This window comes from Pyrenophora tritici-repentis, chromosome 2, assembly GCF_003171515.1.
Source record: "Pyrenophora tritici-repentis strain M4 chromosome 2, whole genome shotgun sequence".
NCBI classification, from domain to species: domain Eukaryota; kingdom Fungi; phylum Ascomycota; class Dothideomycetes; order Pleosporales; family Pleosporaceae; genus Pyrenophora; species Pyrenophora tritici-repentis.
Genome location: NC_089391.1, coordinates 3,559,679 through 3,584,365, shown reverse-complemented (window position 1 = coordinate 3,584,365; position 24,687 = coordinate 3,559,679). Strand labels below are relative to the sequence as shown.

Sequence of the window (24,687 nt, the reverse complement as noted above, 5' to 3'; positions counted from 1 at the left end):
CCAGTTCTGTAGTACAACGTGTGTCTAGCAAATACACAACTAGTATGATTCTACAAAGGGAATCTTGCATAGACAAGAAGTACCACATCGGAACTACTCAATCTTGAAGTAGCCTAGTCTAGCAATGTATGGTTGATGGATTCGAAGAGTGTAGTAGGCCAACAGAGGCATTACAAGTGATGCAGAAGCAACACACGATATACAGGGAAGATTATAGCTCCATAGTCATTCACCTGATTTTAAATCCTCACTTACCTTTCCTCTTCTAATTCCTCTGATGATAGTGTCATGAAGCCACTCTTACTCTACAAAACAGAAATGCTGTTATGATGATGCTGTATACATCACTGAGATCTGAGATAACTGCAGGTAAGTTACAGTAAAACCTCCAAGAAGCACAACTCTCGCACGTTGGGAAAGTTGTTATAGTTCTAATGGTAGATTGAGAACACGTACATGTCATGAGACGTATGAATCTCGACAATGATGTGTCTAGCATCCATAACACAGCCTGTAGCTATCTAGTTTCGCCCCATTAGTTATGGATGGTACTTGTCTCCCCTCACACGTGTATTCTAACAGCATCTATGCTCTTCTCTTGCATATACTCGAAGCCCATATCCTAATACACCAATCACCCCCCCTCTCCTCCTCTCCTTCCCCACTTCTCTCTTACGCCCCCCAAATCCTCCCCCACACAAAATTCTTAACCATACCCCTCTTCAACAACTCAACCCTAGGCGGCACAGCGGGTTGTCGACGAGGTATCTTAACCCCCAATCCGTGGGGTCTTCCCTTTAGGATGTTGAGTCTGCTGTGCTGGTAGCGCTGGTTTAGCGGGTGATGTTTGATCCATTTCTCGGACTCTGTTTCTTCTTTTTCTTCTGCCTCCCGCTCTGCCTTCGTGGTGATGCTGGCGGCGGCGGTGCTGGGGTTGGTTGGTTGCGTTGGCTGTGAAGTGAGGTTTTGTGTAGTGGGGCTGGGTTTGGAACGGGGGGGTGGCAGTGGAAGCTGAGGTGGAGACGGAAGTGGGAGGCAATTTGGGGGTGGAAATCACAGTCCAAGTCGAAGACCAACTTGGGGTGTTATCCCCGACATCGCTGACAGCTTCGAGGGAGGAGATGAGCTCCCAGTCGTCGGAGACGGGTGTGGTCGGAATTGTTGTACTTTGTCTTTTGGGGCTGGAGAAGAGCTTGGTGAGGAAAGACATTATTGGGTTGAGTGTCTTTTTCCTGTCGCACTGGCTGTCGCTAGGCGGTTCGGTCGTGATTTTGGTAGAAGAGAGGAGTAGAGAGTCAAAGCAGACGGACAAGCGGCTGGTGGGTGCAGGAAGTGAGAGGTTAGGTGTCGGGATGCGACCAAAGAATCGCAGTGCACCTGAACCATGGGACGGACACTCGCCACAACCTAGTCAGTAGTTCACAAGCTCACACACTCACCAAGATCTGGATGTCTCCAATTGATTTGCTTCTGAGCTTGGAATCTGTTGACCTTACAACACGTATTCAAAACAAAAAGAAAGGGTTCATTCAGTCGAGGCAATTCTTGGAATGCAGCCATGGTAGATGTTTACTCGCTATAACCTCTGCATATATGTACACTCCCAATAACATGCATCGCTCCTGGTTCCGCTCCTACTTCGTCTCATACTCTGGTGTGACTGCAAATGTAGGTCGAACAAATCTGTGATTGGGTGATTAGCCAGTATTCTTGCCAAGGCCATGTCATTGCCGGTGCCTTACCTGTCGCTGTGGTAGACCTTGGTCTCTGTGCCAAGTAGCTCCTTCTCTCGCGCCTTGTCGGCTAGATGTCTTCGCACTTGGTCCCGGTCTTCTTCGGCTTGTAGTGCTGGGATAAGGTATATCCGCGCCCACATCTTCTCGCGCGCGAGTTCGCTGTAAATCGTCAGCATTTGTCCCTCAACTCCCTAGATCCATAATTGTCCCCCAATATAGCTTCGACGTACTTGTGCTCCCTAATACCCTGTCCAACCCTCCAGAAACCATATGTCATCAGCGCCGCGGTTCCGAAGAGGTATGCGGCGGGCCGGAAGCCTCGAACGGGGAGATTGCGCTTGTATTGGACGGGGCTGTAGCCGCCAACGGGCGGCATATCCTGCGGCATAATGGGCGGTCGTGTTCGTGGTGCAATGGGTATTTAATGTGTGCCCTCAATGCGGAGACGTGAATTGAGGTCCACGCTTGGGAAGCCGCGATGACAGGGATGTTGCTTGGCACGCTAAGGTGAGGTGAGCATAATTTTGTCGATGCTAGCAATCGTTGCCTGTTCTTCACAATCGACATACAATTTTACCGAAACTATGGAATCCGATGAAAGGCCTGCGAAGATGCGCAAGTTGGACAACGGGGATGCAGATACGGCTGTTGTGGATGTGCCTGCGATATCCACACCAAACGAACAATTACCCGTAACAGAACATGACGAACAAGTGGACACTCCCGAAGCTTTGACCGGAACCCCGGCTGAGACGGAGGGTGCAGAACCCAAGTTATCCAAAAACCAGCTCAAAAAGCTAAGACGGCAAGAGCGCTGGGAAGCGGGGCGTGAAGATCGCAAATTGAAGCGAAAAGAGAAAATCAAAGAAAAGAAAGAAAGACGTCGAGAAACATGGGCCCAAATGCCAGTTGATGAGAATGGCAACAAACCAAGACCACCGCCGTCACGGGCGCCCAGGCATTCAGCAGGACCCGGCAAACAAGTGCCGATTACAGTAATCTTTGATTGCGATTTCGAGGAGCTAATGTTCGACAATGAGCTTAAAAGTTTGGGACTTCAAATCACGAGGTGCTATAGCGATAACAGAAAAGCAAACTATAGAGCACATTTGGCACTGAGCAGTTTTGGGGGCAAGATGAAAGAGCGCTTTGATGGTATCTTGGCTAAGCAATATACGAGCTGGAAGGGCTTCCGATTCTTCGAGGAGGACTTTGTGGAGGTCGCCGAGAAAGCAAAGGAGTGGATGGCCGCACCGGAAGGCGGAGAGGTAGCGGGCGCTTTGAAGTCATCGGCCGAAAACGGTGACTCAGCGGAAGAAGGCGAGATCGTGTACCTCTCGTCAGAGTCCGACAATGTTCTCACACATTTAAAGCCCAACAGCACGTATATCATCGGAGGTCTGGTTGACAAGAACCGACACAAGGGCATCTGTCACAAGCGCGCTATGGAACGCGGTATCAAAACTGCAAAGTTACCTATCGGCGAGTACCTCGAGATGAAGAGTCGGCAAGTCCTGGTCACGAACCATGTCCTGGAGATTATGTTAAAGTGGATGGACTTTGAGGACTGGGGCAAGGCTTTCATGGCAGTAATGCCAGAGAGAAAGGGCGCCAAGCTGAAAGGCGATGCTGAGGATGCGGAGAAGGAAGCAGAGGCAGCAGAGGCAGCCGCCGAGGAAAGCTTAGATCGGGACCTGGCAGACGCTACAAGGGAGGCGGAAGCTGGACAGGATGAGCCTGCCATGGAAAACAGCGAGGCTACATGAGGCCGGGGGATTATTGACGAGAACAATAATAGGATCATACTCGCTACCAAGACGCCGCTAAAATTGCTTTTTTCCCCGGCTACACTAACTTGAAATGTACGCTATGAGGGCAAATATCAAGCCAGCAGACGATACAGATGCACTTAGATGCTCGCTGTAAAGGTATACAGAACGCCCGAAGTCAGCCCTGTCGGAAAGCGGGAACTAAGCCTTCTGGAGACGTGTTAGCGCGATGAGCTCCACGTCCAAGAAGCTCACCATACATGGCAATCGCTACGCATACACCGTCTTTTGGTAGTCTGGTGTTCCTGGCGTCCACAATAGCTTTCCAGAATGCACGCAATCTGTCCGCATTATCGCTTATGTAACCTCCCGATGCTTTACAGCAACTATTGCGACGTTCTGACCTCAACAACGAGCGTCATGCCACTAAATTTGCGCAACGTCACAGCTCCTCTCACCTGCAACAGCCCCAACGCCTCACGTCCACCACGCGACCCACATTAATTCAGGCACATCACTCCCACAGCTTGTTCACCAGTCATGTCGCGCCCAGTAGATGCCCCATCTTCTCCACCTTTCCGTCCCCCATCCTCACAAACATCGTCGCCTTCGCAGCGCCAGACGACAAAGCGCTCGTCCTCATACTTTACGTATCCCGTCTCATATGCCATGTCAGGCATCCTACGGCGACTCAATACCGACGCGAGTCCGCATTCAGAAGCACAGTCCAGATCAGACAACCACAGCAACCGTAATAGCGCGAGCAACCTGCAATCGCAGTTGCAGTCCACCGCCTCTTCATTCACGCAATCCCTGGCCAGCTTCGTGTCCTCGGCCACAGACATGAATGCCGTCTACCAACCACCGCATCGGATAGCAAGCCCTTTCCAACCACCTCCATTAACACCACTGAGTTTGAAGGGATGGAGGAGTGAAATGCGGGATAAGGGCAAGCTCCTCACCAAGGCGCTAGCGGAAGAGATTAGACTGCTACTGCCACCAAGACTGCAGCTGGTAGACGAGTGGCAGTTGGCATACAGTTTGGAGCAAAATGGTGTTAGTCTAAGCACGCTATACAAACAGTCTGAGGACTATGTGGGCAGGAGAGGAGGTTTTGTGCTCGTAGTCAAGGATGGCGGTGGAAGCGTATGTTCAAGATATGAAACACTCTATAACGCAGTACTAACATGTTGCGATAGCTTTTCGGCGCATATCTGTCGGACGCACCACAGCCCTCGACATCGTTTTATGGCAACGGCGAATGCTTCCTCTGGCGCGCACACGTCCTCTCTGGTCTTCCAGATCTGCAGATGAACCTCCCACCGCCCCCATCAGAAGACACCACACACGCTGTCCGCATGACGACAGTGTCGTCGCCGAAAAGGAACGGACATTCATTGGCACCGCCACGAAATGGACAAACTACTAGAAGTGGGACGAGCACACCTGAGCGGATACGTTTCAAGGCGTTTCCATACAGCGGGGTCAATGACTACATGATCTTCTGCGAGCACAGTTATCTCAGCATCGGTGGAGGGTAAGTAAGACCGATCTGTGCTTGGTTACAGTAATGCTGACACGATCACGACAGGGACGGTCACTACGGTCTATGGCTAGACGACAACCTGGAGAAGGGGGTCTCAGATACGTGTCCCACGTTTGGCAACGAGCCCTTGAGCGATGACGGCAAGAAGTTTGAAGTCATGGGCGTGGAGCTGTGGTATGTGGGTGTATGAGTGAAAATCTAGGTTGGGGGCTTCTTTCGTAACGATACCAGGTTTTGGTACTTTGCACTGGCGGCATAGTATCATGGCGTTCAAGAGGGTAGGTATGTTTTGCTTCAAGGGTGATTATTTGGGTTGGACATGAGTTATGCTGAAAAAGTAAATGCTGCAATGCCATGGGATGTCCTCACGTTGTGTTTGCCTTGGATGATTTGCTAGTTGATCTCTTGACCGACTTACACATGGCAAATAGTACGTCTCTTTGCCCGTGAAAGTATATTGGCCCGTTCGGTGACCAGAAATATATGCCCCGACCTGATGTATTCGTATTCAACCGCTTACATCTTATCTAATCCGATCTTGTATGCTTGGGGATCTGGTTACCTGGATGCTAACTCGGAAGCGGCCCGACTGGTCAGTCTGAATACGCGACAATCGAGGGTCCTTCTGGTCGGAAGATTTCTCTACAGCCTATATCCCGTCGCATTATCTGTCAGATGCCGCGCAGGTTTATCCTAGCAACTGCCAAAAATATCTTTATATGCCAGACATCTTCATGTGTGAGACGGGCCGGCAACTGTTAGACCAGCGGGTTAAGGCGCTAAATAAGGTACCCGCCGCTACTGGTGCTTGAAAGCAACGCGTGCGAAAATACTGTGGGTGTTGCTAGGACCGTACCATGGCCCCTGACGTGCACCATTGCGAATTCTGCATGTTTTCTTCTCTGTAGCAGACTTGCGGCAGGCGGGCGATGGCGTCAGTGTGCAGCAGAAGCTCGGGAACTCGTTTTCCTCTAGCGAGGGCTATGTGCTGCAGGGTCTTGTCCTAAAAGTTTCGGAATGTGAACTGACGAGGACATTCCCTGGAGGACGAGTGCGTGATCATTCGCCCTCCACGACGGCGTCTCGTAGCATCCTTACGGGCAGTGTTGAATCCCAAACGACAGGTTCACAGCAATAGTAGGCTTTCTCCCCGCGTGCCCAGCGCCATGCTCGCCCAGACAAAAGAAAGGGGTTAGGTTGAGCAGCGGCGCAGGATGACGTGCACCAAGACAATCTGCCAGGCTTGAATGTTGCCAATCTTCACCCACTAGCCGCCAGCCCGTTTCCGGACGGCGCGCCGTTTCCAAGTGATAAAGCCATGTTTGACTCGATTGACCTGGGGTTTGCACATTCCCGTCCTCCATCTGGCGGTAGCAATGGACAAACTAAGGTCCAAGACGCGATGGGCGCGCAACAGAAGCGCCGAAGCCCCAGAGCCAGCAACTGCCGCCGACTCACAGATGCCACGCCCACCTTTAGCACATCGTAATTCGAGCACCCAGGCCGTCAATGAGGGCCTTTTTGCTGCCGACCCAGAAACTAATGCCCAGGATTTTGGAGCGCGTCCTGTCATCGAGCCTCCTACATCGTTGGAGTCATCGGTTGACGCTGGTGAACATGTCCCCAAACCTACGAGGAAGGCAGACCCGACCTCGCATGTCACGTATAAGTCAGTTTTCGACGCCTATAAGATTTCAAGGCCGGCTACTAACATTCTATAAAGCACCCTCAAGACACAGCGAGCAAGGAGTAGCTCTGCGCCAAATAGAGGAACAGCACCGCAACAGTACCCACGACGACCGCAAGTTGGCCGTGAAGCCAGTATAGGCATACGACGCATGCCAGCAAGCCCCGCTCTCAGACAAGTATCCCAGCAACCAAATCCCTCGACCCAGGGGCTGAATACGTTGCCCGTCCTGGATGAGAACCACGAGTTGGGATCGGTTGATTCCAGCAATGGCAGTGACCCGACTCTCACGAACCCTGATCAGAGTCGGCTGCGCAAGGCCAGGAGCGCGATGCAGGTCAGGATGCCATTTTGGGGTGCTAAGAAGGATCAAGAAAAGACACTACCCACCACTGCCAATGCTCCTGCTCCCGCAAATGACCCATCGGCAAACTATACGTCGGGCATGGTCGATGTCCTGGACACGCTCGATCCCGAAGTCGCCACCCTCACCTCCTTGACCAACATGCAGAACTCACTCTTCATCCCCAATCTGCCTTTCCTCAACCGTCGACCCACGTACAACCTGCGCCGCCGCAAGAGTGCCGAGGAAAGTCTGGAGATCAATCGGATACTGCGACCTGCCTTGGCCGCTCAGGCAGAGGAGCAGCATGCTCCCCCCAGACTGCAGCGATCAGAGACTGAGGGTACCACGACTACCATGATGACGATAGATTCACAACTGTCCGATTCACGGTTTGCGGTTCTGCCAGAAGACACGGACCTCTCTGGTTGGAGTGTGGCAGACAAGAAGGAGGTCAACGATCACGTCCGACATATGCTGCACTCGAGGCGATCAAGGATGAAGCGTTCGCTGAAGGGTTTTGGGCACTATGTCAGGAGACGTAAGTTCATGTGCTGTCTACATTCCAACTCATTACTAACCCATCCCAGCCCTTGGCTTCTTAGTCACCCTCTACGCCTTCCTCATCACCGCCTTCGGACTCGCCTGGGTCCTCTTCCTAATCGGCTGGGCTAACGTCGGCGGTCAACAAATCTACGTCGTCCACATCATCGACAGTGTCCTTGTCGCCCTCTTCGCCGTCGTCGGTGACGGCCTCGCACCCTTCCGCGCTGTAGACACCTATCACATGATTTACATTGCCCACTACCACCACTTCACCTGGTCCCGCCGCAAGAAGGAGATGCTCCCCGACCTCACCGACCACAACGACCTTCCCGCCGAACACGCCCCCGTCTCGGGCCCCCGCGTCACCGACCCCTCCGACCCAGAGAAACAATGGGAATTCACAGTCCTAACCCCCAAACAGCAGGAAAAACTTGAACACCACCAATCTAAATTCTGTAAATCTCACTCTTTTTACAAACCCCATGAGACGGAAACTCATTACGCCTTCCCGCTTCGCTTCCTCGTCGCCATCGTAGTACTACTGGACTGCCACTCTCTACTGCAAATCTCCCTCGGCGCTTGCACATGGGGTATCTATTATAAACGCCGTCCATTTGCCATCACCACGGTTATCCTTTGTTGCTCCATTGCCTGTAATGCGACTGCGGGTTTGCTTATCTGGCTCGGCGATAAGCGCACGAGAAAGACGGATGTACTGGAGCGCATGAATAGGCAGGAGTTGACGGAGGAGGCGATCAAGGAGGTCAAAAAGAAGAAGGAAAAGGAGAAGGAGAAGGGGGATAGGAGTAGTGAAGAAGAGACGGAGTCGGGCAGGGAGAGTAGAGATGCTAGAACGAGTAGAGATGGGGGTGTGAGGATGAGTGGAGCGGATGGGGCGTAGATGACGAGGCATTTTTTTCATTGGCACTTTTTTACAAAATATACCCGGCTTGAATAGTAGAGGTTGATATGTGGGTTGGCTTGGGTAATGTTGCATGGGATGAGACGAGATCTGAGCTGTTGGTTATGCAGCGCTAATGTGGGGTCTCGGTGCATTTGCCTGATTAATTTTGAAGCGTTTTAGCGTATATACCTCTCTCTCTCTCTTTTTTTTCTGCTCGAGCAGAATAGAATAACTATCTATAGGATTTAATATGTGTATAATGGCTTTTTAGATGATGATTAATCGATAACGCTCTTGCGGAGTTATTAATCTATGTTTTTACTCGCTTTTGTATTGTGAATGTCCTATTTTTGCATTTGACATGAAGTTTTAGGTCCCACACACTATGTTGCGTTTGCTCTGTCCTGTTTAGTTTCGTATCCATTTCATAGGGAGAGCGAGGGAGCGAGAAGGATGTGTCTTAGTGTTGTGGATACGGCGTTGCTAGTAAATTACTGTAATACTGAGTGACTGAGTCACATTCCAGTCTTGAGACATTCGCCTCTTTGATTCTTTGTTAGATATGCGGTTTGAGAATGTGAGCTAAGTTTTCTTGTCTGATGTAAACGTGCTTGCACAGAAGATGCTGACATGGGCAGAGGGAACGGTGATTCACGTTGCAACAAGATTGTGGTCAAGTGAGATATCTTTCCATTAAAAGGCGTTGAAATACTCCAACGTGTGCAGTGAGAAATTTCGAAACGCCCCATGAGACGTCACTCAGCTGGTTGATGTATGATTTCTTCAGGCCCAGCCAAGTACGTGGTTCCCATCATTCCTCCTTTCTACTCTTCTCCACTCCCACACACTGCATCCGTCCCATACTCCGTTTCTCCCTCTCTCCGATTCGTTTGTTTAACGTACGCCTCTACTTCAGGGGTACAAATGCTTAGCAGCTTATTGTCTAGCAGTCTGGGATCTGGGTGACGCCTGCGGTGGTGCCGGAGACGCACATTCCGTGGTTCTGACGAGGGGTGACTTCTGAGATTATTTGTCAGTGATATTTTAAATAGCAAGAAGGAAGAGGAGACGTACCGTCACTGGCGATAGGCGCGGCAATGGCGAAAGCGGCCATAAAGACGGTGGCGATGATGGCGGAGAACTGCATTTTGAAAAAATAGAGTTTAGATAATTAAACTTGAACGTTTCGGGGTGTTTTAGTAGAGGTAGTAGTAGGTGAGTTTGCGTTGAGCAGTAGCAGTGTTTGATTGATGTAAGAGTAGATTGAAGAAAAAAGGTCGCCCGGCGACAAGGAGTGAATGTATGAAAGGTTTGACGTAAAAGGGAAGAAGATATTCGACTTGAAGAAGTTTGACTTGATGGTGAGCTTGAAGTGAGGAATCCAGTTATTCGCCTGAGGGGGGACTGGATTTATACAACCGAGCTGCTCGGCTTGGTTGCGGGCTTTTGCCATGCCGCCTGCACCTTGTTAGGCGTTAATGGTCATCACTTGGTTGCCTCATAGCAAGCAGGCTGAAACCGGGTTCTAGACTTCCTGAACGATGAATATGAGTGCATTGGGCGATCTGCGTCAACGGGCTGGCGCGTAGTGGCGCTTTGTGGTTCTGCGGAGTAGTAGCGGCCGGGGTTCTGGGGTCTTGGGATGTGTCACGGCTGTCAGAGAGCTGTCGATGGTTACCTGAATTATTAGAGACGCGTGGCTGTCGTTTCTGCTGGCTTTGACGGGCCGATATAATGCAGATGTTGAGCCTCATGTTCCTTTCATAGTCGCAACCATGTCGAACCGACCCGATAATCCGTAACCAGGTAGTGAGTCGACGCCTTCAATTTTTCCATGCTCTTTGCTTTTTTGAATACACTGTTAATGTTGTTTAATTCTCTGTGTTGCTTTGCAAGCAGCTGTGATCGCGCAACAGCTGATGTGTGATGAAACGGTACTCAAACGCTGCCGAGACAGGCAACAAGGCGTTTCCTAACGACGATCCGGAAGATCATCGATGCGAGCAACACCAGTACCATACAGTGGCCTTTCCTCCCCCAATGGGGTCGATACGCGTAAGCTTGGAAAAAGCTTGACTGGAGTGCCCAGATTGAATATCTGAAGGGATCAGCTGCCGCTAATTTAGCAGTCGCTTGATCTTGTGGTTCAACGTCATTCAGACGATAACAACCACACTGGAATACTTCGACAGTTTTAACGAGCAGAGTGGCTATGGTCGTTGACGGTGCAATCGTTTGGAAACATGAGTATACCTTGAGAGAGAGAAAGAGCTGTGCCGACACGCGGAACGACGGCCTGCTCAGTAATGCAATCAGCTCCTCCAAACACACACATCTCCTATGTCGTATCGCATTCCTTGCTCTTTTGACTGGTAAATCATCTCACCAAGGACCTCTGCTTACTCCAAATGCGAAGCGCATATGCTGTCGCTTCCCAGCAAAGCCAGGATTGCAACCATCTTGTTCGCCACCCTAGGCCATGGAGCTCCAAAAAGCCATATGCGAGTCGTTGCTGGAATGTGCGTGTCTGTATATGCTGCTAGATACGTCATAACCTATACAGTTGAGCGGGGTAAGTGAGAGGAGGGAAGGAGCGGTTGCCGTCGGTGACTACATTATATGATTCAGAAGCATGACCTTGGGATGACGATGACGAGTCGGCTTCACTTAAGCAACAGCGACGAGAAATACGTGTAAGTGGAATGATCGAAACAGCGCCTGGTGAAAGTGAGCCGTTAGCTGTGCAAGGTGCAGTCGAAGTTGCTTATGACGACAACCACTCCCTCACCTCTTGCCTTTACCTTGTCCCAACCACATCAGCGAGTCAGCAGTGACGACCGACTACAAGATGGATCTGTACGTTGCGCAACTCCCAGCACTCTCTGTTGCTGCGCACATTTCAAGAGAGCGTACAAGAAGCAACGACGATATGCTGGACAACAAGAGCTGGCGCAAAATAGGCCAGAGCAAACCGTCGAAGAAACAGTCAAAATCGCTTACTCCGCTTAAAATCGACAAAGAGAGCCCTACATTCCCCGAAGATACGGCTGACCGACTGAAACAATCCAGCTGGCGAAAGTTACAGGGCAGCAGACCACAGACGCCAGTGAGCGCTACACCCTTCACGCCCGTGTTCGAAGACACCGACGAAGCCCGAAGTGAGCGTTCGGACACGCCTGCGCCACGTCGAGATTCCAAGCCGAAACTCGCGCGATACACGTCGCTCTTCGCTAACTTCAAAGACACTTCCAAACCCTCTGATTTTTCGGAGCCTTGGAGTGAAGATGCACCGCCCATCTTCCCACCCTACGTGGATCCGTTAGAGGCGTTGCAGGCTGTTCGATTACACATGGTGAACTCTTGTCAGCCGATACCACTAGAGCACTACAATGGCCTTTTCCGCATTTTCGAAGACTACAGAAAAGCCCGAGAACAGAAGGAGCGTATTGGTAACTTGATGGAGGTTACACTTCAAGATTGGGAGAAGGCAGAGGAGCAGTGGAGACTTGCAGAAAACCGCTATGTGTCAGAGATACGTCGGCTTGAGCTTCTCATAGTCCGCGGCACTGGTGGTATGACTGGGTTTGTGGCTATCCATCTGCGTGGAAGTATCTAGCTGACCAGGACAGACTCATGCAAGCTCGTCAAGGAAGCATAGTAAATCGTAAGTGTCGCCACAGGAAGACGATTTCACATGACAGCCTTCCTTCAACGTACAAGTTCTTGTCTAACGTCCAGCTTGATGCGGAAATAAAACAGAGCAGCCAGAAAGGTAAGAAACACTACGTGTCACGCTACTGTGCGTCATTTTTCTAACTCAAATAGCGCTCCTCCATCGGCCAGCGTCACCATCCGGCAAGATGATCATACTTTCCAAACATCTAGCAGATAATAAGGAATTGCCAGTGGGTGCTCCCTCTGAGCTAAACAAGACAATGTTGTCGCGCAAGGTTCAGAGCGAACTCAACCTGACTAGTATGCGTAATGGCATGCCCTCGATTACCAGTTCTGTCACTTCTGGTTTCTCCGGTGGCTCTGGAGACCCTTTGCCCGATGAGGCAGGAGCTCCTGATCAAACGCACATGGATCCGTCTATTGAATGCGACGCCCTCGTAGCTCTCCGTGAGCTTGGCACGCTCATCGCACGACGGCGAGGCTTGGATGCTGCTATCTTCCTCCGTGGTCTTACAATGCTGCTGTCACATGCTAGAGTGGCAGAAGCCATAGTGGAACCTAATTACGAAAAGGAAACATGTCTGTCGCAAAAGGAGAATATAGCTCCTAGAACACCAGAGAGCAAGCAAGTCATGATGACAGCAACCCATTCGGTACGGAAATACCAGTCGCAGCCGCAACTCAGCTCGCAGCAATCACACCGCCGGCAGTTCTCGTTCGAACCCGGAGCAGATCAGCTCCATGCACTGAATGACGAGGCGAGGATGTCTGACATCGATACGCATGGTAGCGATTCCGACGACTCAGCCGCCCCACTTCTAGTAAGGGCTGCTCGTCCTGCGCTTGATTCGCGGTCGATCATGTCGAACTTGAACGCAGAGTTTAGCAAGCCATCGAAGATCCCAAGTCCTGTGCAGACGATGGGCCGTATGCGACGCGAAGGCTCCGGGTCGAGCCTACAGTCAATCTACAACCAGCCACAGCAAAGTCGTCGCGGGTCCCGGTCCAGTGTGCTGACGGCCTTTCGTGAGAACTCGAGCGGAAACCTACGACCAGCACTACGGGTTAGGACGTCGTCCCTTCAGAATTCAAGCGTAGTAAACGGTCCAGTGGCATGGCAGGAGCAGTCCGGTAGTACACAAGTCCGTAACGGCACCATTGCCCTGGCGGCGGCTAGGGCAGCGGGTAGCAAAAGCCAGACATGGTGGTTGGAGAGTAGTCCAAGGCCCTCCATGTCACTGACAGATGACTCGGAGATGCCGGTGAATTCAGAGGCAGGTGACGCCGCGGGAGGATCAACGGGGCAGTAAGTGGACGAGTGGGTTTGTGATCTCGATTGTAGAGGTCATGCAGGGCTGACAGACTACTAATTGGCGGATGGGCCCGGTTACTCGTACTCAGGGCGGGTGTTTGAGGGTGATTGGACTGTTTGACAAGGTGCAATCATGATTCTGTCATGTTTACACCATGACGGTCGTGACACGGATGCAATGTGTACTGAAACGCAGCTCTGGGCCATATGCCGAGCACGGCATTGATGTAGAGTAGGAGGCCTTGTGAGGGCAATTATATGTGGCCAAGATTGCATTTAGTTTGCGAAATGACGAATCCCAGTCGCCCGACAGTTAGCGAGATGAGAAGAAGCGTGGCTAAACAGGCAGCTCTTGTCAGAAACAAAGCAGTTGCGACCCTTTGTGTAGCACACTGGCGACCATGACAAGGCGGCGTTCACGATGGAACCTATCCGGATAAAGTGGCACGGAGGGAGTGAATTGAGTGTAGCTTGATAGGGCTAATGCGAGGGTTAGGAGACACGGAAGGATACTGACATGAATGGACGGACACGAGTCGGGGCAGGTGATGACTCCTTCTCTTTGGCAAAAAAAGTCTAGTCACAAAAGGGCGCATTCCAGGGCCTTTGATTATCTGCACGAGTACGCGTCCGCAGGAGAGGTTTGTTCTCGGAGGGGGAGTTGATCGGCAAGTGTGGCGTCGAGTGTGGCGAGTGCGGGAACTGTGGCACAGCAATGGCAATCATTGCCGACTTTGGCTGGCAGGTCGGATTTTCCTCCACATGATAGTGCGCCGTGCCTTTGATTCGTCACGACATCCCGTTGCCGATCCGACGTAACAGTTGCCACAATTATTTTTATACGGCCTTCAGATCGCAGCTGCAGCTGCAGACTGCAGACATGTGGGTATGTTGTTCCTCGGCACCATGTACCGGCCGACTATTCCTCTCAACTTTGATTGGCCGTGTCAAAGTTTGCGGTGCAACTGCTCCGAGTAATGACGTTTGTGCAGCTGGGGGGCATAGTTAATTTTTTTTTCCTTTGAGAGAGCCCCATGGGCGGGCGTGCATGGATGACGAAAGCCGTTGCTTGGGTCACAGTCGTACACTCGCGTTCGGGACAACGCCCACTAACTGGTCCTTAATCTCGGGCTGCGAGTATGTGGAATAGCGTTACGTTAAGCATCACGTCTACATCCGAGTAGGCGGGCATGGGACGAGGCGCGAGGCTGGCTACTGGCAAGCGAGGCGGCGCCAACGGCTGATTGTGGGATTAGACCCTCGTCTCCGATCCGCTGCCCACCTGGCAGGGGAACGTGGTCGGCAGCGCGGTGGATGAGCCGGCAGCATGTGCATCTGGCATGGTTTGGTGGTGGACGAGGCAGGGCGAGCAGCGGCAGCAGGCAGCGTCGACGTCTGCCGCGTCCAAGGGCTGTCAGTGTCAGGGCAGGGCTGTCTCGGGAGACTTCACTTGTGGAAGTGCATCCTGGGCCTAGCGATGTCATTTCGCATTGAGGCGCCAGCGCACACCGTAGGCGCCGCAAGAGGCCCTCTGGACAAAGGGGGCATAGTGTGCGAGAGCTTCAGAGGTCAGCACCTGGCAAGCCACTGGAGCCGCGCACAAACTGGCGGGTTGGCGGGCTGGCGGACTGCATCTCTGCATCGATGGATGCTTCGAGACGAAGAGACGGGATGGCGACATGGCAATCTGCTCCTCATGCAGCCAGCGTACTGTACATTTCAGCGCCGGTTCAAGGGTGCCGTAGGGCAGTGGCTGTGCAGCGACTACATACATGCGACATGCGACAAGCATCTGCAGGTGCTGGTCGATGATGGACGTGGGCAGCACGGATGATGGGACGGCGGCGGAGAGGGCCCAGTCTGTCCTCGCTCCTCCTCGCTCACCCACTCACCCACGTCCTTGTCCACAAGGCACTAGGAGGGCAAAACTGCGGCGTTAGAGCAGCAGGGACCGCGTGCCTAGACCCGACGCTCCACCCATGCCCACGCGCGGCCCTCGAGCAATTCCGTCAGGCCTTGCACTTGTCTTGTCGAAAGCTCAGGTCGCTAGCAGCTAAAAGACGTCTGACCACCGGCCCTGGACATCTGTGGCTTGACTCTTCCATTTCCAGGCTGGACTTAATTGTGCCAGCTGCTCTGTCTCATCGACCAAGTATCTGCTCCCAGACCAGCTCACACCTTTCGCCCTCCCAAACTGCTTGCTCCCCAGATGCACGCCGAATTCACTACCATCTGATCTCCCCGAGTGCGCCCGAATGCCATGTTTCGCAATAGGTACGTCTATCCGCGCCCAAGCTCGCATGTGATTTGCGCGCGTCGCGTTCCGTGAGAGTCGCTGCGACCTCACCGAGACCATGGCCGCTGACTGCTCTTCGCTTCCTACAGACTCAACAGCCAAAAACCCGACGGCAAGTTGCTAGAGGACTTCAAGGCCAGCTTTCCCCATCTCCAGCAGCGTTCGCATTCGCTGGCTGGGCCTGCCGGCCATACACTCGCCGATGCGCTTGATGTCGCCCACCCCCTCCCGGTACGTCTTCCCGAGATGCCCCCCGTCTCATGTCACTCGTCACTCGGGGCCGCTGACAGGCCATGCGCCATGCGCCAACACCAACACCAACACCAACACCAACACCAACACCAACACCAAAATCGCCCACCATAACTTTGTATGCAATTTTGCTGACTTGAAATCTACAGCCCTGGCGACACCCATGATGATATCAAAGATCAAGATCCAACTCCCCGCGGCAACGCGGAGCCGTGGAGGTTTACCCCATCGCTGCTAGACCCCCAACAGCTTCGCCTTTACTTCTTTTGCAAACCAACCGCCGGGCTACTATACGCCCACGCCCGGCGGCACCAACACGCTCTACCACAGCCAGGCCGGTGACTTACACACGCCTGGCTTTAGTTTTGGCCTGGGAACCCCCCTTTCACTGCCAACGTCGGAAGGTGGGGTCCACGCTGGACAGCTCGCGCCTTCCACCCATCTCCATGGATTCAATCACCATGCTTTGGGCACCCATCACTTCCAGAATGTCAACCCCTTTGGCATGCAGCCGCAGCATTCGCAGTCTTTTGCGCCCCATCAATTCACCCACCAGCCCTCTGCTTTTGACCAGGGTCCCATGGCGCAACCCCACGACGATTCCCCCATGGACAACTTGGTTCCAGAAGTAGAGATGCAGGAGCAGTCACCCCTCATGACATTTGCATCTCATTCATACGATGACAACATGGCGCCCACAGTGGCACCACCCCCCCCTCCACCTAACCAGAAGTGAGCCACCCTGCATATACCATTTCCAGATTTGTACTGACAGTTGTAGTTTTCGCTACCATGTAACTCTAAACGCTCCCACAGCCATGGTCAAGCAGCCAGATGAAGTCCCAGTCACCTATTTGAACAAGGGACAAGCCTATTCCATTTCTCTGGTGGACACGGCACCTCTGCAAGGACCTATCCCAACGAAGTACAGGACTTTTATCCGCATTTCTTTCGAAGATGAGCAGCAGCGCCAGCGACCCGCTTCTTGCTGGCAACTCTGGAAGGAAGGCCGCGGAACAAACGAGGCGCACCAACGCGGAGGACGACTCCAAGCGGTCGAATTCGTAGATCCAAGCCAGGTCGGTGGCGGCGAGATCCAAGGCCGACCCAGAGTAGAGCTTGAATCTTCGTCGTTTGACGGTTTCGTTGTTACATGGACACCGGTCCAACACGCCTCAGCCGAGTGCTCCTTGGCTGTACGCTTCAACTTCCTGTCTACCGATTTCAGCCACTCCAAGGGTGTCAAGGGAATCCCTGTGCGATTATGCGCAAAGACAGAGATGGTCACTGAAGCCACCGGATCAACAGCCCTGAAAAAACTGGACGCCGAGCTTTGCTATTGCAAAGTCAAGCTCTTCCGGGACCACGGCGCCGAGCGAAAACTATCAAACGATGTTGCACATGTCAAGAAAACAATCGACAAGCTCAAGCAACAGATCGCGCAAGTCGAGTCTGGCATGAAGGACTTTGGCAAGCGGAAGCGCAGTGGATCCATCTCCAAGAGCAACATCAACCAGCGACCTGGAAAAGTACCCAAACACAAGCGAACATGGTCCATGACTTCAGCAAGCGAGCTCCAAGGATCTCGAGCACCTGCCGAAGAGGATCTCCACATCAAACTCGCTTCTCTCCAGGACATGTTCAGCTCCACCAGGCCTGTTAGCGTCCTCTACCTCAAGGGCGAAGAACAGGATGACCCGGACATTCATCCAGTCATATTGGGCGCCACACCCCAAGAACTCTCCAAACTCGACACTAACATCGACGCTCCCATGTGGGAGACGCAGGAATCAGGAACTGCCGCGTCCTCGGTTGTGTCGCCAACTCCAAGTTCTCAATCTCTCCACTCCGAGAAGCGCCGAACTTCATCCTTCCAGCGCCCAGCGCCTTTCCAACCGCCTTCGCGCATGACTTCAAGTGAATGGCGGAGTCTCCCGCAAACCGCCACGGGCGATCTCAAAGGCATGGTTGGTATCCAAGGAGGTGCTGATGTGCCGACGAAAGTGCAAAGGCCGTATTCGGATGATCACGCCTTATCTGGATGGATCGAGGCCCTTGGCGTTGACCAGACCTACCAGCCGCCCCCGGAACCCATGCTGAAGCCGGTGGCTTGCTTCTTCGTCCAGCCAAGACTCGCCGGTCGGCAACCAGAGGACAACTACTACCGTGCCGTATATGTCATGAGCCGCACCGTCAAGGAGCTTGTAGCTGCTATTGCGATGAAGATCAATATGGAGCCGACCACGGTGACACGAACCATACGCGTCAACCAGAAAGGATTGCAGATCCTAATGGATGACGACGCCGTCAGCAGGATACCAGAACAACAGGACATGTCGGCAGAGTTTCATGAGGTCGGCACGCCGCCAGTACACTCTATCAAGCACGAATGGGATGCTGGATCCAAGGAGATTCAAGTCGACGGCGACATCAGTGTCACCGAAAATGTTCACTCGACCGGTTACGAACTCCGTCTTCTCTTCTAGCCTGTTATGCCTGCCGGCGCCGCTCTTTACACTTTGATACCCTTTTTCGGCGACCGACCAACTCTAATGACCCCGTACTATCCGTATACTGGAGCTCGCATTGCTCTTCGCGGGTTACTAATTCTTTTGAGCTGTGATCACTTGATCCAGCTTCACCGCTTGGCGTTGAGCGCTTTGGAGATACCACGCGTCAATCCTGAGCGTTTGCCATTTTTCCTTTGTCGATACCTTTCTACTCTTCTTTTCGGTGCGACGACGATACCCATTATACCATTACCCTTTTACCTTTCCAGCGGCCAAGATTGAAAATGCAACGATCTGTCACGAACACATAGCGAGATATACACGAGGGAGAGTTTGGGCTGTAATTTCCTCTTTACATAAACATGGCAATTTTGTTCACTACGGTGCACATGATCCAGTATCATCCGGATGCATAATCAAAGTCATTGCGCTCCACACCTTGTCTCCAGAAGTATTGAGTTTTCCCTGCGATCTTTGACCCTGTCATCATGAGCATTGAATTTTCCCCGTCAAATTTTCTCAAGGTCCACGCTTTCACAATGTCACATCGGGGCTCTTCCGTGGCCGAAGATGGACCGCTTGTCGCGGTCCGACTCCGCTGACATTGCGACATAGGCACAATCCGCGCGGATCTCCACTCGTGTTCAAGATAGTAATCTTCGATCCGGCCATCTCCCGCCATCGGATTTGATGCAGTTTCTCCCCCCATCGCATGATTCCAACAGCTTGGCACGCATCACGGCCGGACACGCTACTGACCCCGGAAATTACGAGCAATGGGGAAACAGCTAGGGTACGGATAATAACGACGTTTTCACCTGGATTTATGCGTGTACATTACTGTGCGATTTTCATGACTGGAATTGCGGTTTCATCAGTCGAGCTCTAGAGCGCCGAAACTCGATGCGAAGCCTCAGGCGACACTGCGGTGGGGGCCCCTGACATGTATCCTTGACACTTACTGAGGGGGCTATCGGGGGTATGAACATGGGACGATAGCACATGGATCAGTTTGTCCGAACAATAAGGCCGAATCCTGATGTCATCGTGCAGCAAAGGCGTCACAAATCACAACGTCGGTACACACACGTAAGGTGAAAGAACAAAGTGAAGGAGCGGGGGCCACAAGATGCGCTGGCAACATCAGAAGGATTGTCGAATCAAAACGGGCCGACTACACCTGGGGCGAACCACTGCTCAGTCAGTCCGAATTAGACTACCAAGTTGAAACGTACGCGCACCCTACCGATCAAAGCTTCGACGAATAGTGGTCCCGAGCAATGAATAGCTCGACAAGCGCTGATGCATGCGTAGTCTATACGGGCACAGCAGAAGTCCGAGTAAACTCGGGGGGATGGATAGACTTTTGTTTTTGAGCCCAATCACGAGTGGTAAGAAGGTTCCGAGTCAACCGCTTGCTCCGCCTCTTTCTGTACCCGTTCGCTGTGGTTCCACGAGAAGTAGTCCAGCGTTTCGCCTAGACTACGGACGACAGAAGCGGTCCAACACGTTTGTTGTACTCGTTGCCACCACAGCACGGTAAGGGAGGATATTGTATCGCGTACGCCGAGGACGCGTACGTCTAAAAGCGGTCACGGAATGATAAAGTCATAGATAGCAAAAGGCGGAGCAGATTGACGCTCCGAGCGGTCCGTTTACTACTGCGACTGAATGGGGCTTTCGCTAGCATACAATGTAGCATGACAAAAAGCTGAGTTGCAACACGGCAGCCAATCAGAAAGCTGCATCTACGCGGAGATCGACATTCTGTGTACTCTAGCGAGGGGGAACGAGGCAACGGCAAGTGGCGAGTGCTTGTGGCTGGACCCTGGGGCCTTCGCCACAACGGCTCGGGAACGAACGCTGGACTGTGCCCCCAATCACCATCTGGCCTACCTTACTTGCAGTTGCGGTCCTTTACTGCGCGGTACGCTTGTGAAAAAGGCTGACGCAGGTCTCATGCATGTCTACACGAGGTCTGACTCACACGACGACGACGCGCGCACAACTTTGCTGGTAACTGCCCCGGTTCACATCATGCGCGGTCAACTGATATCGCCACCCGTTGTGTTAGCCGAACTGAACTGCCATACAGCGACTGCGACAACAAACGTAAGTGTGCCGAGAGAGGGGCGTTAGGCTGCAGAGTCCGCACCGCCACAGCGATAAAATCGGGGTCATGGTACATGTCTCTTCACATGACAGTTCAGCACGGTACATACTGTCAATCAATGACCCATACGTATATGCAGGCGCTTTTACGCTACGTACGCTACTCTAACAAGCCACCGATGCCATCCCAGGTGGCACTAAATTGGGCTCGAGCCTTGTTGGTAACAGCACCCCGCCTTCAGCCCAGCGAGTGCGAGCGGAAAAACAACGCACGGTCTACAAAACTGATCTGCAAACCACGGGCTGTGTTGGAAGGTGGCTATGCTGCGCTGCATCGTTTTCTACCACACGGAACACGTCCGACGACACGGTCGTTGGTTCGTAGCTGATAGGTTAGGTACAAGTAAGTGAAAAGGGGTCTGGATTGCATCATGCAGCCTAGAATGCAGCACCGCCACGGCAGCACGGGGAGCTGATACACTAGGCTTGTTGCTATGGTAGGTTAATTGATTAGATTAGGCGACTACCTTGTCCTGCAATGCGGTGCGGTGTGCTTCCAGAACGAATCTCGCGCCCTGAGTTCGCTCGCACACTACCTCATGTATGGTAATCTCGTATCGGACCCCGGCACTGGGCACCGGCAACTTCCACAACTTTAGGTGAAAAAGGAAAGATGAGGCTAACAGACACAAGGGGGAGATTAGTAAAATACTAGGTGGCTTTTTTAGCCGTGTGGTTTGTGTTTGGTGGGTTAGCTGTTGCTTGGTGATATCTCGTATTTCTATAGTATGCGAGGTATTAAGACAACGTATATTCAATTCTTCTGGGGCTACGGTACTCCATAATATTGGAAATGCAATGCAATGGGGTCGGAAATGGAATAGAAACGGAGTTCTCCAGCGCGCGCGCTCTTCTCGATATTCATTTCCAATGCGCTAAACGAAGGCCGTCGGGAGGAGTACCGAACGCAGACAATGTAATTCCCGCAACCCATGAAAGTCTCGTAATTCAGTGGAAAGGGGTGTTTTTCTAGAACGAAAAAACCAAATATCCAAACCCGAAAGACTGTGACGGAGGGGCCGTATCTTGCTTTCCGCATTCCGTTCCTTCCGTTCTCTGTATGTGATATTTGCTTCCCCCATGCCGACCGAACCGAGCCGCTCACGCGAACATGAACGGCATCGGCGAACATGTCCATCCACCCATCTTATCTTGTCTCATTCTCATCCACGGCCGTGACCACATCGCCATCAAATTCGCCGTCTATGTACCCTCGCCGTCTACCGTGAGCAAAACAAACCTAACAACAATAACAAATCAAAGCGGGAAAACGTGCAATTTGCCTCCAAACCAAGACCCCGCACGCGCCACCCCTGGTCTGCCTGGCTGTTTTGGTGTATTTTCCTGTTTACTCATCAGATCTGGAGTTTTTTGCGCACGTGTGGTGCTAGGGCTTGAGATAGGGTAGGGCAAGGTGGCCGCTGACACATAACCTGCGCCGCGTTTCCTCGGCGCGACACTTGTCCAGGCACGAATGTTAGGCGCGTGTCGGCAGTTTTGTTGTTGTTGTGGGTTCTGGATGGCTTGGTGGCTTCTAGACCACGGCGGGTGTGGGCCACACGGTGGATAAGTTGGCCTAGACCTAATTGTGGTACCTATGCATACGGGGGAGAGTGAAGGGGAGGGATTAGATGGGGCACGTGAGGAGAGAAGGTGGAGGATTATGACTTCATAGATGCGGTCAGTAGTGGGGACGAGAGGACGAGAGTGTTTCAGAATGCTGGTGTTAGGGGCGGTGGCTGGTGGCTGGTAGGTAGGTACGGTAGATGTGGTGTTTTGGATGCGGTGGAGATTGACTCATGGACAGGACATGGATGGGAATGAGGAACGGCATTTGTCGCATCGGATCGAGATTGTGATCGGAATCGAAATACCAGCGGTGTGTTGTGTTCAGTTATGCTGGCACAAACATACGCACCATCTCCTCTTCTTCTTCTTCTTCTTCTTCTTCTTCTTCTTCTTCTTCTTCTTCTTCTTGCTTCTCGCTTCCGTTGTGAAGAGGAAGACACGCACAGCAGGACCACTCCGATCCCGCCATTCCGGTCCCCTACACACCCGTACCTTGAAGATCACCCCCTTTAAACCCGCGCAGTGGCGCAATGAGCAACGCAGCCGCACATCCCGTGGACGCGCGCGACAATCATCGCAGATCTGGCGGTAAAATCCAAAACCTCGTCTCGCCTCGGAGGACTCGCAAATCGTGTAGGATCATGATCAGGATCAAGATCGCGATCGGGAAAATATCACACATCACATATACGAACAAGCTCAGCCGGGCCGATCGCTATAGGTAGTAATTGCAATGTACGGTATGGTATCGGTATGTACGGTGTAGATATGTCCGCGTGTGTGTCTTGTCTATCTTTTACTGTTTATAGTAGGTACAGTAGGTAGGTTGGTAGTGTGCCTGGCCAATCAGCACTACATGTATGCTAACGACCTCTCACCTCCTCTAAGGCGTGCAGAGCATGCAGAGCACGGGGCAAGGTGATGGGTGCGTGGGGGTTTGTTGGGCTAGTAAGGAAATGGACATGGCATTCACAGGTAGCTGGACGTGGACGTGTAGCTGGAGCCACGTTGATGCCGTGTCTGGGATTTGGGGTTCCGGGAGAAAGGGCTGGGGGAGCAGGGAAGGATCATCTTTGATGGATGGATGGATGATGCGAGGTAGGTTAGATTAGGTAGGGAAAGCTTGTATATCTGGGTTTGGGGGTTACAGAGGACATGGGCTTATCCTAGATGTCCGCCTCGGCCCTTTTTGTCTACCAGGTCACTTGCATGTGCGCATGGTGTTTTCCCGCAATTGGGTATCTTGACTACGGAGGTGCTTCTCGCTCGGTGAGACAGACGGTGTAACTCAGTTTGTGGATTTGTTGTAGGCAAGTATGTGTTGGCAAGTAGGTTTGGCGATCGGTTTGGGCATCGAGGGGATCATTACATGTTTGCTTTTTCCCGATGTGCGTCGGGCGGCGTGTAGGTACGTACGGCGAGACGCAGGAGATCTCCGGATACGGGTTGTGTGGCTGCGATGGGCGGGGATTGAGATGTGTGCATTATCCCAATCTTAATTGTACGGTGTCATTTACGGTCTTCGCTTGTTGCTATGTTGAGTCGAGGACGAGGGATTAATTTTGCTTTTTCTATGTTCTGTGTCCATTTTTGGACATGACATTGCATAGATACATGAATAAGCCAACTAAAAGTACCTAAGATATGTACAGATAACCTTTCCTACCCCACTTACAACTAACTACTCCCACTGCGGCTGAGACTCGAGCAAAAGATAGCAAGCATTGATTACCACGCTGCGCTGGCCCTTCTTTTCTTGTTCCGTTCGCTGTACCCATGTACCTTATTCAATTTGCTTTCGGGGGACGCGCCAGGACGGGAAGATCCTGCCCTGACCTCTTCCAACATGCTTTATCCATTTGATCCACTACGCCACTTCCACCAGTTACCGACCCCCTCCAGACATCAGGCCATGAGTGTCAATGAGTACCTTGTCCCTTGTACCCGGTCCCTGTCTTATCCCGTGTTTGCATGGGACAATGTCATAGGTGATGTCTACCTAGATCCTCATTCAGCCTTCCCTTTCCCAAACTAGACACGGGGACTAGACTACAAGCAGAATGGGAACGAGTAAAGCGACACTATTTCCCCTCCCCTTCTCTCAATACCTTCCAGAAAGCGCGGATTGGCAAAGTTACTGCTTTGTGCCTCTCGCTCCGATGCGACATTGTATTGAGACCGGGGGGTACCCTCGTCACATCTCCACACAACCTTTCTCAGCTCCGGCTCTGGTGTCTCAGGTGCGTGGTGCCGACGCCCGGCGCTTCCAGCTGTTTGGGATTGGGGATGGAGCTAGATGATGTAGGTGTGGGACTTTTGATGTGTGTGTGGAGAGGGGGCGTCGCGCGCGTGCAGTGCGCAGGACTACTT

General features: G+C 52.3%; 7 protein-coding genes across 7 annotated transcripts; 5 read left to right on the top strand and 2 right to left on the bottom strand.

Moving 5' to 3' along the window:
- Window positions 1-1,634: 1,634 nt before the first annotated feature.
- Window positions 1,635-2,124, bottom strand: PtrM4_068110 (GRIM-19 domain containing protein; the record flags this gene model as incomplete). Its single annotated transcript, XM_001933485.2, has 3 exons — window positions 1,635-1,683; window positions 1,743-1,895; window positions 1,967-2,124. The coding sequence occupies 3 exons, from the start codon at window positions 2,122-2,124 to the stop codon at window positions 1,635-1,637; spliced, it is 360 nt and encodes a 119-aa protein (XP_001933520.1).
- A 514-nt stretch (window positions 2,125-2,638) lies between these two features.
- Window positions 2,639-3,502, top strand: PtrM4_068100 (tRNA (guanine-N(1)-)-methyltransferase; the record flags this gene model as incomplete). The annotated part of the gene is made up of 1 exon (XM_001933484.2): window positions 2,639-3,502. One exon carries the CDS (start codon window positions 2,639-2,641, stop codon window positions 3,500-3,502), a length of 864 nt encoding a protein of 287 aa, XP_001933519.2.
- Window positions 3,503-4,045: 543 nt separating this feature from the next.
- Window positions 4,046-5,241, top strand: PtrM4_068090 (OXR1, Oxidation resistance protein; the record flags this gene model as incomplete). The annotated part of the gene is made up of 3 exons (XM_001933483.2): window positions 4,046-4,651; window positions 4,705-5,042; window positions 5,097-5,241. The coding sequence occupies 3 exons, from the start codon at window positions 4,046-4,048 to the stop codon at window positions 5,239-5,241; spliced, it is 1,089 nt and encodes a 362-aa protein (XP_001933518.1).
- Window positions 5,242-6,427: 1,186 nt separating this feature from the next.
- PtrM4_068080 (DUF2985 domain containing protein) lies at window positions 6,428-9,063 on the top strand (the record flags this gene model as incomplete). Its single annotated transcript, XM_066105810.1, has 5 exons — window positions 6,428-6,720; window positions 6,775-7,622; window positions 7,672-7,764; window positions 7,858-8,390; window positions 9,058-9,063. The coding sequence occupies 5 exons, from the start codon at window positions 6,428-6,430 to the stop codon at window positions 9,061-9,063; spliced, it is 1,773 nt and encodes a 590-aa protein (XP_065964437.1).
- Window positions 9,064-9,474: 411 nt separating this feature from the next.
- On the bottom strand, window positions 9,475-9,678 carry PtrM4_068070 (Protamine-P2 domain containing protein; the record flags this gene model as incomplete). Its single annotated transcript, XM_001933481.2, has 2 exons — window positions 9,475-9,551; window positions 9,606-9,678. 2 exons carry the CDS (start codon window positions 9,676-9,678, stop codon window positions 9,475-9,477), a joined length of 150 nt encoding a protein of 49 aa, XP_001933516.1.
- A 1,701-nt stretch (window positions 9,679-11,379) lies between these two features.
- PtrM4_068060 (uncharacterized protein) lies at window positions 11,380-13,516 on the top strand (the record flags this gene model as incomplete). The annotated part of the gene is made up of 3 exons (XM_066105809.1): window positions 11,380-12,113; window positions 12,161-12,303; window positions 12,357-13,516. 3 exons carry the CDS (start codon window positions 11,380-11,382, stop codon window positions 13,514-13,516), a joined length of 2,037 nt encoding a protein of 678 aa, XP_065964436.1.
- Window positions 13,517-16,571: 3,055 nt separating this feature from the next.
- On the top strand, window positions 16,572-18,552 carry PtrM4_068050 (CP2 transcription factor family protein; the record flags this gene model as incomplete). Its single annotated transcript, XM_001933478.2, has 2 exons — window positions 16,572-16,798; window positions 16,848-18,552. 2 exons carry the CDS (start codon window positions 16,572-16,574, stop codon window positions 18,550-18,552), a joined length of 1,932 nt encoding a protein of 643 aa, XP_001933513.2.
- Window positions 18,553-24,687: the final 6,135 nt, after the last annotated feature.